At 36.8% G+C, this 15,286-nt stretch overlaps 1 protein-coding gene across 1 annotated transcript in view; it reads left to right on the top strand.

Annotated features, from left to right (window-relative positions):
- NEB (nebulin) overlaps window positions 1-15,286 on the top strand; it is a 136,205-nt gene that overhangs the window by 119,614 nt on the left and 1,305 nt on the right. The window contains 17 exon segments of the mRNA XM_050900496.1: window positions 909-1,001; window positions 2,485-2,577; window positions 3,043-3,135; window positions 4,324-4,416; window positions 4,932-5,024; window positions 6,261-6,353; window positions 7,155-7,247; window positions 8,534-8,626; window positions 9,118-9,210; window positions 10,186-10,278; window positions 10,565-10,657; window positions 10,939-11,031; window positions 12,156-12,263; window positions 12,588-12,771; window positions 13,262-13,354; window positions 14,404-14,553; window positions 14,888-14,997. Of these exon segments, the coding sequence (XP_050756453.1) occupies window positions 909-1,001; window positions 2,485-2,577; window positions 3,043-3,135; window positions 4,324-4,416; window positions 4,932-5,024; window positions 6,261-6,353; window positions 7,155-7,247; window positions 8,534-8,626; window positions 9,118-9,210; window positions 10,186-10,278; window positions 10,565-10,657; window positions 10,939-11,031; window positions 12,156-12,263; window positions 12,588-12,771; window positions 13,262-13,354; window positions 14,404-14,553; window positions 14,888-14,997 (1,761 nt within the window).

Here is a 15,286-nt window from a genome sequence, read left to right as displayed (position 1 = left end):
TTCTTTGAATGCTGACATCATTTTAGTATAAAAGTTACTAACATTTCAGCCGTTTGTTTCATGCATAGTATGTTAAATATGTTCTTGTGAAATGCTTTTTCTTTTTGTTATGCTAAAGTAGAAATGCAAATAGCACTGTAATTGTTAAAATGTTGTATGATGACTCCCACCTTTGTTGAATAAGATAGATTTTTACAAATCCAAAATTCTTCTTTCATTGGTAGAAAGGTATTTACACCTGTTTTTAGAAAACCCTTTTAGTGAAGTGCCATTCACAGTGACATCTCATCAACAGCTAAAGTTACCTTGTAACAGATTACTTGTAAAGATGATGGGAATACTTTAACAGCAGCTCTCTGCTCATGTTGAAGCCAATGAGATCTTTTCAATTTTCAGTCTCCGCGAGATCAGGATAATGCTCTTTATGTATCCACATATGAATCTAGGTGCCTGTTTCAATGCCATTAGGCTAAAATTTTCAGAAATTATTTTAAATTTTTAATATCACAATTTTTTTGAACTCTGTGTAAGAAACCTTGAAATGGTTCAGTTGTTATAAATCAGGGGGGTTGTTCTTGCTGAAATTAAGCTCCTGGGAGACGTTAGATACCCAAATTTTAAGCGTCAATTGAAAAATTCTGGCTCAAACAAGACTCTGCTTTTTCACCCTAAGCCGAGTTATTGTTAGTGCTTTGTAGAAGTGTGGCAGAGTTATATATTAGATAACTCTAAGAGGTTCCTTGATGATTTTCTTCTATCAGAATACATTTAGTACCTAAGATTTGAATGAGTTTGTAAAGTGTAAAGGACCTATATTTCTTTATTCATGTAAGTTGTTACACATACATGCGTCAGCTGTGCTTTAACGTAAATCCTTTTTCTTTTTTCTAATGTCTGTGCCTTTGTAGATTAAGTACAAGGAGAGTATTGGAAAAGGAACTCCAATTCCGGATCTTCCAGAAGTGAAGCGTGTCAAGGAGACACAGAAGCACATCAGTTCGGTAATGGCCGATGTTTTCTATCTACCTATATATTCATGCAGAGCTCAAGCTCCAACCTTTGGTAGTGTTCGTGGGTATTTTTCGTTGAAAAGAGAACAGATCTCTTAAATCCCTATATTCAGCAGCAGGAAGTTTAAATATCTGAATTTTGCAGTAATCATTACAATCAGCCACTTCCCTGTATTACTTCTGTGACCTTTTCTAAACACAGAACTAGAAACAAAAAATACCCAGATGATGTCTGACAATTAGTCTGAAAAAAATGGATCAGCTGGACAGAACTTTGTGGGAAAAAATGATTGGAGCCTTTTTTGTAGTCACAAAACCTGGTGACAATTGTAAGTGGAAACAGTACCTGGCCCTTCCCGTATCTAGTTAAGTGTAGATTTTAATAACCACAACATGCTCTCCTGATTTTGAGCCACTGCTGCTTTACTTTGATCCCTGCATACAGAATTGAGGCAGGATATGGTCTTGTGGTTATTGGTACCTCAGATGTTTGCTGTACAACGCTGAGGAGCAGTGACACCCATATAATGAGTATCTTACGATTTTCCACTCCTGATTTTATAACTACTGTTTCCCTTTTGAGCTGTTTATGATACTAATGTGTTTTACAGCTCACTTTTGCACAATTGAGTTGTTTTTTCTCAAATGAGTCTTCATTTTTTTCTAACCTTTTACGTAATTTGTTTTCCCTTGCTGTGATTTTATTTTTCTGTTTTTTTCACTGTTTCAATGACATCAAGCAGTGAATTTTTTTTGTTGTTAGCTTGTTTTGTTTCAAGTATTTTACTAGTTGAGAGAACTGTGAATGCATTTGTAATGTATTTCTACATGGTTAGGTTTTAAACCAACCCAGGCGTCTCCTATGCAACTCCTTTCATGAAAAATGCAATTTTTTTAAATCAAACAACTACAGGTTATGTTAAACCTAATAATATGAGACCAAAAACTCAATTGTTTTTCTTACTAGAGACCTAAAACAAAGTAAAATAGTGGTGTTCCAAACAAATAGTCACAGAGATCAAAATGAAATAGAGCCCACAACTAAGTATTTTTGTATTAAACATGTCTATAAAAGGTTCAGCTGTTTGTTAACACCATAAAAAAAAAAAACGCTCCAGAAATGTTGACTGCCTGAAAAGTAATAATATTACATTTCCTAAACTAAGATGAAAAGCAAAACATACCTACCTTCCATGCCAAGTCAGCAGAGTATTTAAACTTGTGTCCTACTATAATGAAGTATTCCATTGACTTCAATGTGTTCAAGCACCTCAACATAGACATTAAGTACTTTGCTGAGCTAGTGACTGTACTTACAAAGATGCACACTGAGTAAAATAAATTGTGCTCGTATTTACGTATAATCCTAGATTATATTTACCTATAAACCAGGTAAATTATCTATCCAAATGTACTGTAGTTGTTGTGGAAGGAATATGATCATCTCACCTTGCTGGGTGCTTGTGTTCTGCAGGTATTGTACAAAGAGGACCTAGGGACAGGTATCCCAACACCTGTCACTCCAGAAATAGAGAGAGTCAAACGCAATCAAGAACACATTAGCTCGGTATTTAAAAAAAAAAAATTATAACAACTTATTTTTGCATAACATCCTAACATATAATCTGGTGTTTTTTTTTCAATGGTTTAGAATCTCACCCTGCTCCTGTCTTCTCCCTGGCAATATTTTTAACTCATTTATATTCCACCTGTTGGTGCTTTAACTTTTTTTGGCGATTTACAACTTTACATGCATTTCTTTTAAGAACCAAAACTGGAATTAAGCTGTGAAATTAACATAGTGTTTCTCTCCATATTTGTTTTATCTTAACCCTTTATCTTCTAGTATCTGTAGTCATGTATTCACAGAATAATCAGCCATCAGCCTCTTCCTTAATCTTTGCCTCTAGAACAAGTGTGAAATTAATTAAACAGTGATCCTAACGCTAAACATAACTCACAAAATAGTCAGATTTAATGGTTTTGCCTGTGTTGAGTGCTTTTTTTGTGGAAACTTTCTTGTACCTCACAGGTGTTATACAAAGAGGGCTTAGGGACTGGCATCCCAACACCGGTTACTCCAGAGATGGAGAGAGTCAAACGTAATCAAGAGAACATTAGCTCGGTATTGCTAAATAAAACAAAACCTACCATTTCAAATGCAAATCAAATCCCTTTAACTCCTCCATATTAAATTTTTCTTTCAATTCTTTGTTGAACTTTGAACAACCCTTTCTTAATCAAATCACTAAACCCCTATCAGTATCCTTATATTTTAATTTTTCACTCGGTCTAACTTAATTGTCATGAAATTGTTCTAGCTGTGAGATTTTAACCTCATTTACTTAAAGCAGTTAAGCAGTACCTTATTTTTCTTCCCAGTGAAATAGTAGTAGTCTGAGTGATGTCACTCTCCTCCTCAATAACAAAGTCGATCCTTCTAACGGTCTTCAGACTCACCACACTGGTTGCACTGCAAATGAAAAATGAACTCTTAACACTTCCTGAAGCAAAGCGATCTAATGCAACTAGCGTGTGCTGTCTCTTTTCCTGTTTTTGCTGTGTTGGGTGCTTTCTTATATCCTACAGGTCTTTGTAATAAAACCCGGGAGGCATCCCCATATCACTGCGATATGAAAAAATGATGAAAATTGCATATATAAGGAAAAATTACTGTAGTAATGAATTTCTATCCACATTGTTTCTACTCCTAACACATTCCAGTCAAATGACCATTTTGTCATAATTTTGTTCTGTATTTCTGTTTTAATTAGAGCAGCTTATGACTAATTTGGACTCACTCTGACCCAAGTCAGACATGACAGATATGAAATTCAGTCCTGACTTGAGATTAATAGGACAGTTCAGAGAAGCCACTGTTAAATGTTTTGCTACATTTAATTGTCTCTGAGGTCATCGGAGCTCTCTTTTATGCTGGTGAGCCTATTTAGAAATCTTAGAGGCAAAGCTGCTCATGCGAGATCTTTTGTTTGAGTAAGGAAGCTCCTTTGCAAAAGAGTTTTCAGGTAACTTGGCTCAAGCTATGCTTTGCACAAAACACTCCGGCAGTTCTTGCTGGCATTATTTGTGTGCACCCAGGTGAGATGACAACAAACCTCGTAGTAATATTAGCTGATTATTGTCATTGACTTTTTTTTGCTAGCCTTTGAGCTGACAAAACTCTGTTTTTCATACTTTGAAGTTTCACTATATTAAATTACTTGTCTTCTCTCTCTCCTCCCCGTCCTCTTCTTTCCTTTCCTTTCCTTTTTTTTTTTTTTTTTTTTGTTAATACTTCCCTGTTGCCACACAGGTGTTTTACAAAGAGGGGCTGGGGATTGGAACCCCAGTACCTGTAACTCCTGAGATGGAGAGGGTCAAACGCAATCAAGAAAACTTTAGCTCGGTATTTTTTTTGTCATTTGAGAAGAAAAGTTCCCTATAACTACTTAACACCTGTAAATTTTCTACTCTCTTTAATTAACTTATAAACATAGAAACATTCCCTTTCTGCTATTAAATTTTTTAGTCATTGTTAGTTACATTTTATGTACTTATTTTTTAAAAGTTTTTTTTTATAATCCTAACACTTGATGCTTCATGTCCTTTAATTTTTAAAGCTTTTTTTTGTGAAGCTTAAGGTATTTTGCATTTTTGAAAAACACTGGTTTTTTTTATTTGCTTAATTCCATTCCTCTAATGCTTTATTATTCTGTTGAAACATATCTAAGAATTAGAATGCAGTATTTCTAGCTATCAGACTTCCTCTGAATTTATCACAATTGTTAACTGTTTTATACTTCCTAATTTTTCCTGCTTTCTATTATATTTAGTGGGCATAAAAATTATATGTGTTAGCTCCATCAAATGCAGGTATTTTTTTGTTCTTAACTTTTTTTAAACTCCCATGTTGCCATACAGGTGTTATACAAAGAGGATCTGGGGACAGGAACCCCTACACCTGTCACTCCTGAGATTGAAAGAGTCAAACGCAATCAAGAAAACTTTAGCTCGGTATTTTTTTAATTTGAAAAGCAGCAGTTTCCCTTTTAATCCATTTTAAAATAATTTTAACACCCCAAAAATACTCTTGTATTTCCCTGTAATCAAGTTACACAAAAAAGAATATCCTGTTCCCCACGTTTTGACTTCTTTCCTCCATGATTGTTACTTACTTTGTTTTGATTAGATCATCTTACTAATGATAACTTTTTGATTCCTTGTTTCCATCTTTCTTTTGACTCTGAACATATTTTTTTCTTCTTTAATATCTGCTTTTCCTTTTGTTAATCACTTCAATCCTTGGTTGTTGGGTTTTTTCCTGGTTTTACCGCATATAAAAACTAAACTATTTATTGCCTGATACAAATCTGTGGAAATGACCTCAGTATAACAGTGCTCTGATACATGCCAGCGTAACCTGCTGTGATGTTTATGGAACGGGTAAATGAAACAGAATTGATTTCTTTATTCCTTCTGCATTGTATTTGATGCCTTCTTCCTTTAGGAAGTCTTTAATATTGTTGTACAGAGACAGTGGCCCAAATCTCCAGCTGGTGTAAACTGCTCTAGATATGTTGGTAGCACAGGTTTGCAGGGTAAAAAAATATTAGTAGCATTAGGATGTTTCTCGGGGTGAGGAAAGTGTCACGTAAGATAGGAGAGCACTAGCAATTATAATTTCTCAGGTACCATTTTCATATATATGCCTTTATTATGATCATGTCTCTGTGTCCTTCCTGTAATAAGCAAGCTAGATTCTTTGATGATAAACTCTGAACAGTAAGTAGTGTTTCACTCAGGGAATGGATGACTCTTCGTTGAGGTGTGTGTATACAGAAAAACTTCTAGGAAGGCGCGTTAGGACCTGGTCCTCCAATGACTCAAGTACGGTCAGGAAAAACTTACCTCACTGCTGGTGAAAAGACAATAATATACTTCATTATAATTTATATAAGACTTTAATCTTCTAAATACTCACCAGTTTTAAATGTTCACCTTGAGAAGCACTTAAGCAAGTCAGGAAGGTATTCTAGCATTCTGGTAGAAGTCATACCGGTGTATTAGTGTTTAACTCTATCTTCAGAGTTTTAAACTGTTTTTTTATTTTTATGGATTTTTTTAATCCCTGTGTTTATTCAGGGCATCTCAGAAAAACCTCTCTCATGTTCTGCATGTTCTCTCAGCAGAGTGTTACTGTTGTTTGCTTGTTCCTTTTTCTTTTTTTAATATAGCCATGTTACCCCACAGGTGTTGTACAAAGAGGATCTGGGGACAGGAACCCCTACACCTGTCACTCCTGAGATTGAAAGAGTTAAACGCAATCAAGAAAACTTTAGCTCGGTATTTTTTAATTTGAAAAGCAGAAAATTCCCTTTTAATCTCTTTTAAAATACTTTTAACACACAAAAAAATATTCTTGTTCCCCTATAATCAACTTACACAAAAAATAATATCCTGGTCCCTTTGAAATTTTTTTCCTCCATAATCGTTACTTACATCATTCTTGTTCCTCTTTTTTTATTGCATCATCTTAATAATAACAACTTTTAATTCCACCTTTCTTTTGAATCTGTTTATCTTTTTAATTTTTTTGCTCTTAAAAAACACCCTGTTTTCCTTTTCCTAGTCACGACAATCCTTAGTTTTGTTTTGTGTGGTGGTTTTTTTTTTTTTCCTGATTTTACTTACTTTATATATGCGAACTAAACTATTCAGTGCCTGATACAAATCTGTGGAAATGACCTCAGTATAACAGTGCTCTAATACATGCCAGTGTAACCTGCTGTGATGTTTATGGAATGGGTAAATGAAACAGAGTTGATTTCTTTGTTCCTTTTGTGTTGTATTTGATACTTTCTGCCTTTAGGAAGCCTTTAATGGTCTACTGTTGCACAGACAGTTTTTCTATATAGCTCCTGAGAAGCGAATAGAGAAGGTATTCTAGCTTTCTGCCAAAAGGCATTGCAGAGTATTAGTGTTTAGCTGTATAGTTCTGAGGAGCGTTTTAATTTTTCCCTTTTATTCAAGCTTTAGCTCGAAGCGACTTTGAAAAACATTCAGTCTCTTTTCTCAGCAAGCTGCGTGTTACTGTTGTTTGCTTGTTCCTTTTTCTTTTTTTAATATAGCCATGTTACCCCACAGGTGTTGTACAAAGAGGATCTGGGGACAGGAACCCCAATACCTGTCACTCCTGAGCTTGAGAGAGTCAAACGCAATCAAGAACACATTAGCTCGGTATTTTGTGGAGGAAAAGTATTCCCTTTAACTCCACTTAAACGGAACTTTTTAACCTTTATTAAAAATGGACAATTTCACTCCTTACTTCCATGTAATCAACTTACAAAAACATCCCTTCTTCTTCACTGTACTATATTTTCCAGTGTTACTCACCTAACACTTCTTCATATATGTAATTATTTACATTATCCTAAATATTTTTAACCATTTTTCTCCCTGTTCCAACTTCCTTTTTCTTTTAGATGTGCTTTTTTTTAAAATCCTATCGGTTTCCTGTTTTAACTTCCTGTCATCATAGAAGAGGGAGGGTCTGACTTTCTAGCAGGCTTCAGTGGTAGTCTAAAAGCTCTCCTCCGCCATGAAAATGTATTTGATGTAAGAAAGAGGCTTCTGTGTAGGATTTGTGACAGCTGCTAAGATAAAACCATAGACCTCTTCACCTTCAGACCCTCACGGGTGCGATCCAGTCTTCATTGCTTCCAGGGGTAGTTTTTAGGGCGCGTTAGAGCAGACTGAGCTCCAGCAGACTCAAATGTTTGACTTCATGTTGGATGTAATTATTATTGAGTTGTGATTATGTTTTTGGATGCTTCTTGTTACTACACAGGTGTTGTACAAAGAGAGCGTGGGGACTGGAACCCCCACTCCTATCACTCCAGAGATGGAGAGGGTCAAACGCAATCAAGAAATCTGTAGCTCGGTACTTTGCTAAGAAAAAAAGTTCCCTTTAACTCTATTTAAAAGAACATTTTAACAGTTTTAATAAATGGACGTTGTAACACTTATTCCAAAATAATGCCAACCCTAGCTCTAAAGCAGCTTACATAAGTGATTACTTCTTACTCATGTCTTACTGTGGTTTATGGTGGTGACTTTAACTTGTTACAGTTTTTATTGTTTTTTTGAGAGTGATTTTGATGTCCTATTCTAATCCTAAAAACACTTAACAAACTCCACTTGTTTTCTCTGCAATGCTGACATTCTTTTTTAAAAAAATTATAATTTACATATTGATAACATCCTCAGCCCCTCAATATGGTATTTTTGTGGTCTCGTTTATGTAGTACTTACACTATTTATTACGAGTGATCCTGTAGTTAAAAAGCTAGTATGCCAAACCCTACTTCTCTAGTAAAATATTAAGTAACTTCTTTAAATATATATATAATATCTAGGCCCTGAGAAGATAAATACAAGAAAAAAATGCCTTAGGCTTTAAGTTTGTCTGCGGATAGCTTTTTATTTATTGTTGCTTTCTTTGGCTTCTTTCTTATGTCTCATAGGTTTTGTATAAAGAAAATGTAGGGAAAGCAACCCCAACACCTGTCACTCCTGAGATGGAAAGAGTCAAACGCAATCAAGAAATCATTAGCTCGGTATTTTTAACAGGAAACCAGTTCCTAAAGATCTGAATGAAGTGTTTAATGTAACTGTTGCAGTTCAGTAATCTGTGCTTTCTAACTTCATAAAATGAATCTGCCATGTAGCATAAACCTCCTACCTTCTGTGCTTACAAACAAATCGTAATATCTTCTATTTAACGCTGTCTGAAGTGGGATTTTACTACAACTGGGTTTGACCTTTTTTTGGATGGATATTGTTTCTCTGCAATTTTTTTAACCCTTTCTTACTACAAGCGTGCTTTCATGCAGAGCTGATTCCATACAGGGTCCATTTCTGCATCCTAGTAGATTAATGGCAAAGCTCCTGTTGCTTCTTTTGGGAACAGCGTTGTGCCCCAAATCTAACCCTTTCTAAGTGTAATGATTCAAAAGCTATATGCTATGCTGGTTTGGTTTGGGTTTGGGTTTTTTTTTGGTGGTGGTGCCTTTTTAATGATATTTGGATACTCCCTTGTATCCTGTAGGTTTTGTACAAAGAAAATGTGGGGAAAGTGACCCCAACACCAATCACTCCAGAGATGGAGAGAGTCAAACGCAATCAAGAAATCATTAGCTCGGTACCTTAAAATAGATATATTTCTTTTTTCCTTTGTGCTTATATCTTAATAAAGTAACATTCTAACTACCTACTGAAAGTTGATTTTAATTTAAAAAATAGATATATTTGTTTCTGCAAATTAATCGCTCCTCTTCTAAAATAAAATTACTTTAGTGTTAACAGTTTGATCCAGAAATTTAGGCCTTTTGTAAAACTCAGTTTGTGTACCTGTGGGCTCTATCCAGACAATATTAAGAGCTTAGCATCCTTTGGTGAAGATATTCAGGTTTATCTCTCTATGCTTAGTGTTTAAGCTTTCATTGGCTTTTCAGGGGTATTTGACTTCAGTGAAAAACAAACAAACAAGAAACCCAACCATCCCACCCCCCAAAAATCCCACCTCTCTGACCCACGTGAGACTGAATTGCTGTGAGAGGTGACTTAGGACACCTTAAAGAGAATGACACAAAAGGAACGAGACTGTCCCTGTCCTGGGTGGCCTATCAGCGATAGCTTTTAGGTGGTGGCCTCATGGGCTGGGGAGATGTGGAGGTGTAATGGTGCAGTGATACCAGACACCCATCCTCGACACCCTTTATTTGGCTGCCCAATGTCAGTGTGGCAACAAAACTCCCCCCTCCCTCCCAAAAAGGTCATGAATTGCTTCAAATACAGATAAAACAGCAGATAAAACATTTTTTAAATAGTTCTCTAGGGCCACAGGCAGCTTCCCCGAGCCAATGGAGCCATTGTCACAGTTGTAGCTGGATAGAGCCCTTCTTTGTTAACCAGAAAAATAACAAGCTTTTCTTTTACAGTTTATTTTTCTTACCCTTCCTTACAAGGAGTAGATGTTTGGCTTTTGTGCAGTGCTGCATATCATAATCAGTCGTGACTTTTTTTGAAATTTGATAACAAAGTAATAATTTGTGTTCAAAGCCTTTTGATTTTGGGGGAGTTTTAAGATACCGGATACATCTTCTGTATCCCACAGGTGTTGTACAAAGAAAACTTGGGGCGAGCAACCCCCACACCTATCACTCCAGAGATGGAGAGAGTCAAACGCAATCAAGAACACATTAGCTCGGTATTGTCTGGAAGAAGTAAAGGGGATATGAGAGAGCACTTTTTTTTTAATAACTTAAGTCTGCCTGGTTTTATTTAACCCTCTAATTTTTTCCCCTCAAACTTAGAAAGTCATCTCTTAAAATTACAGTAGTTAAAACATTTTTTGTCAATTAACTTTTTAATACTATTTTTCCTCTGACCCTTTTTTTTTTCCTTTCATAATGGATGGTGTTTCCTCTAAAACCAGTAACATTACAGTTTTTAATTTGTACATTTGTGACTCTGAGTTACTTTGTGATCTGTAGGTTGTATACAAAGAAGGCTTAGGGAAGGCAACTCCCACACCGGTCACTCCAGAGATGGAGAGAGTCAAACGCAATCAAGAACAGATTAGCTCGGTACTGAAAGAAGAAAGACAACCACCTTATATTAAAAATAACCATTCTGAACAAAAACTCCACTTCTAATTTAGCCTTATTTTCTCAGTTTTCCTTACTTTTGCCTATTTTTCCCTTTGATTTTTACCTTTTGCTCTAGCAAATAACTTCTTAGATGCTTTATTTCCCAAGATCTTTTCTACCCCTGCAGTGATGAGTATGCTTAAACAATAACACCATTTACAGAATGAGCTGTGAATTATTCCAAGTCTGATTTGTGGACACCTTTTTGTACACTGTAGGTTTTGTACAAGGAACATCTGGCAAAAGGAACTCCAACACCAATGACTCCAGAGATGGAGAGAGCTAAACGCAATCAAGAAAACATCAGCTCGGTATGTTCTATTCAGCCAAGAAATGAAAATACATTAAAAAGTAACATTTCAATCCCTGAAATCCTTACTCAAATTAACAGTGCAGATGTTAACATAACTACCTAGCTACCTAGTTTGGAAGTATGAAGTAACCATACTAAAATCAAATCCTTTGATACTTGCTTTTTATTTTCTGCTGCAATTGAGTATTTCTTTCTGTATGATTAACTGCTTTAGGTTGGGTTTTTTTTTTTTAAACAGTTGAATTTCAGATAACATATGTTGCCTTCAAGTCTCTTGCAGAGATCTTCTGTTTTTACTCGTCTTATACTGTATGACATATAAAATGAACGTTCTTCAGTAACAGTATTTTTTATGTTAGATTTCTGACATTCTATATAAAAACATGACAAATCTGGAAATGGCCTTCTTTCGGCCCTTCTTTGCTAACCTGTTACTCCAGAGGTAAATCCTGACATACCCCACCCTGTAAATGTTTATATACATAACAGATCATAGAATCATAGAATGGTTTGGGTTGGAGGGGACCTTTAGAGGTCACCTAGTCCCACCCCCCTGCAACGAGCAGGGACATCTTCGACTTGATCAGGTAGCTCACAGCCCCATCCAGCCTGGCCTTGAATGTTGTCACGGCTTGCTTGATAAATCCAGTAATGCAATATCCACAAACAAGTGTTTACAGAAGCATGATGCAAGTGTTATCACTCAAAAAAGAAACCCTACAAACCCAGCAAAAATTGTAGTGTTTCAATGAAAAATAAAGGTCTAATTATGTTGTCTGTTTCCCACTGATAACTTCACTAAAGTCAGTGAGGTGCCTGTCAACTATATGAAAGTATTATCTAGAACATTATTACTGCATTACCTCTACCTGTTGTTCCAAGGTTAAAAAAGATAAGGAACTTCTATTTAAGAAAAGAAACGTTTGGGATTAAGTGCAGAGCTGTCCATGACTCATCAAATTATGAAAAAGAATTTTGCTTTGCATTCTAATGTTATTCACCGACACAGCTCCTGCTGCTTCCCCCCGCCCTTCTTTGCCAGGTTGCTTCAGTACAGCTCATTCCTCATGATGCAGAAGTAGTTTTGTGCCCTGTGCTCACTTCCTTTTTCTCATCTGGCAGGTTCTTTATTCAGATAGTTTCCGAAAACAAGTACAAGGCAAAGCTGCGTATGTACTGGATACACCTGAAATGCGGCGTGTACGAGAGACCCAGAAGCACATCTCTACAGTAAGAGCATTTATAGATGTATTTTTAACTTGGCAAGTGATTTAAATAAAAACATAACCTTGTTTCTGAGACATTCTGGGGTTGGCAGCTCAAGGACAATGTACGTATACCAAGTTTGGTTACCCAAATTCTTAAATGCCGAAGGCAAGAGTGACTGCGGGAAAGGCATGTTTGGGATTAGGCTCTCTCATTGTTCCTTGGATTGGAGAAAGCAAAAGTTCAGAGCAGCAGTGCACCTCTCTACTAGAAATTCACCTGAGGTAAGCAGGAATAAAAATTATTCGTCTGAGCTACAGAGAACAGACATTTCTTTTTAAATTGCAGGTGAAATACCATGAAGATTTTGAGAAAAACAAAGGTAGTTTCACACCTGTGGTTACGGACCCCATTACAGAACGCGTGAAAAAGAACATGCAGGACTTCAGTGACATTAGCTATAGGGGCATTCAAAGGCGAGTAGTAGAAATGGAGCGAAAGCGCGTGGACCAGGATCAAGAGAATCTCACAGGTAAGCAGAACCTAGGTTTTATAACAACCTGAGTACTTCATTTACAGAAAATGCAAGCTGACCTAGATGAGTTGTTTTATTTAAGCTCAGCCATATCAATCCAAATTTATCATTACTTGGAGGTGATGGTTTTTGTCAAAGTCCATTTTGAAAATATTCTCTTATAGCGGCTGTAAATCATCTGTGGTCTGCCTGTCCCATTCTGCTCAACTTTATAATGTAATGCTAGATTTGCATTTCTTACTTATATTTTTAACTTCGTCTCTATGCATACTAGAGAAATACCTTAGCTCACTTGATGTAGATTTAATTAAAAAAAAAAAAAGCGCCTAATCTCTGCTATAGATTTGAGAAACACAAATTCATGAAATAGTGCTTGCCCTTTTCTGATAGGCTTTTACTCCTATTCAGGACAGGCACGTGCTGCTCAAGCTCTCTAAAAGTTGGTTGTGCTACAGCTTCTCCTCAGAAAATGCCATTTCTCTTACAGGTCTTCGTGTGTGGCGCACTAACCCCGGGTCAGTCTTTGACTACGACCCAGCAGAAGACAATATTCAGTCCAGAAGCATACACATGATCTCTGGTTTGTTCCATAGTCTGTACTGTTTGTGCAAAATAGGTTTTATACTTGTGCAAATCCAAACGGTAAAACCAACAGCTTGGGGATACTAAAGTACAGCTTAGTGCTCTACCTATGCAAGAACGCAAGTGTAGTCTTACGTGCTGACTTCAGGCACCGTGTTAAGCAGAGCCGAGATTTCAAGTTACACAGGGACACAGTTCTTGTGAGAATTAATGGTAACTAGAGAAATTGTCTGTAGCTCCTCCTCACCAGCATAGCTATTTGTTAGCGACATAAATGCAGCTAGATGTTTAATATAGCTGTTTCCCAAAAAAGTGATCTAACACAGGCACAAAGAGGATTGTTTATACGATCCACAGGGAGCATGAGATGGTTGCTTACCTGTAATGTGCTTCCTTTTAAAATAACTCTAAAAATACTGTTCCTCAGTTACCTTTTTTTTTCTTTTTAAACTCCTTTCTTGCTAATTGTTTGAAAAGAGATGCATCCTGAATGATAGAAACCACAGTCTCAAGCATGGCTCAGATCTGTGTCAGCTGATGAAGGAAAGCATGGGATAATTGGAATAAAAATTTTGGAAGCAGCTAGGACTAAAGGGAAGGAGGCTAGAGAAAGAAAAAAAAAAAACCCCTCTGAATATTAAAGATAACAGGGACATAACAACTGTGCCTTTTTGAGTAGAACTTCAGCATGGTGTCCATAGAATACTTTTTAAAAGCACTGGCAAATACCATTGAGTAACCATAGAAATAGACTGTGATTAATTCACACGCTTTTTTCCATAAACTTTGTAAAATACAGTAACCAATTCTGCCTCTGTCAGTTTTCTACTCAATATAAGCACGACTTCTATGGGTTTGATAACAATGGTAGAAAGCTTTGGGTATTTTTACAGAATATCTATGTGCACACACACCTATGTATGTGTGTATATATGCAAAGTAACCTATATGTGTGTGCATATACATGTATATACACATGTATTTTTATGTGTGCATCTCCATACAAAACAAAGACAAGAATTGGTTCCTACTGCTTTCTCCTTGCAGTCCAAGCCCAGCGCCGCAGCCGGGAGCACTCCCGCTCTGCCAGTGCCTTGAGCCTCAGCGGTGGCGATGAAAAATCCGAACCCTCGGACGGCGTGGATCAACATTTGTCCTACTACAGCAACGAGGGCTTCTTTGCCACAAGTGCAACAGGTACGAGAACAAAAATGCCATTTATTCATGTATGAGGACAATTGGTATCCAGACGAGCTGGCAGGGCAGTACTGGTCATGGGCTCATGTTCAGTAGTTCCTTTCACCAGGAGAAAGCACTGAAGTACACCTGCAAAATGTTGAGTTATGGACATAACCAACAAACAGATGTAAAGTTGTATTTCAGTAGGTAAAAGATAGATTTGACCCACCTACTGACCTATCCCATGATCTTTATTCAGAGAATAAACTATAATATATATTAATATATAATAAATACTAACCCTATTGCGAATTCTGTAATAAACAATACAAAATACATTTTCCTTTTGTAGTGGGCTACAAACATGCTAAAACCATAGAGTTACCACAACAACGGTCATCATCAGTCGCCACCCAGCAAACAACAGTATCATCGGTTCCTTCGCACCCGTCTACTGCTGGTGTAAGTAACATTGGTCAGTTGTATTAAGACACACAATCCCAAGCTTGCTGCAGGAGTTAATCTGACTGCCTACCAAAGGTGCACAGCCCTGGAGGTCTCCAACAGCTGATGGTGCATGCTCCAGCGGATGTTAATGCGGGATTGAGTTGGTAACATGCCTGCCCACTGGGCTGAAGGGTGGTACAAGGCCAGGTGAAGGTCTAACAGACTTGCTGAAGTGGGACAGACCCTCACCTGTTCTTAGAAACTTTAAATTAACACTTCTTCCTACTCCTGAGACTGAGTCTTA

Source organism: Gymnogyps californianus, chromosome 7 (assembly GCF_018139145.2).
Source record: "Gymnogyps californianus isolate 813 chromosome 7, ASM1813914v2, whole genome shotgun sequence".
NCBI classification, from domain to species: domain Eukaryota; kingdom Metazoa; phylum Chordata; class Aves; order Accipitriformes; family Cathartidae; genus Gymnogyps; species Gymnogyps californianus.
This window is presented reverse-complemented; position numbering and strand designations above follow the sequence as displayed.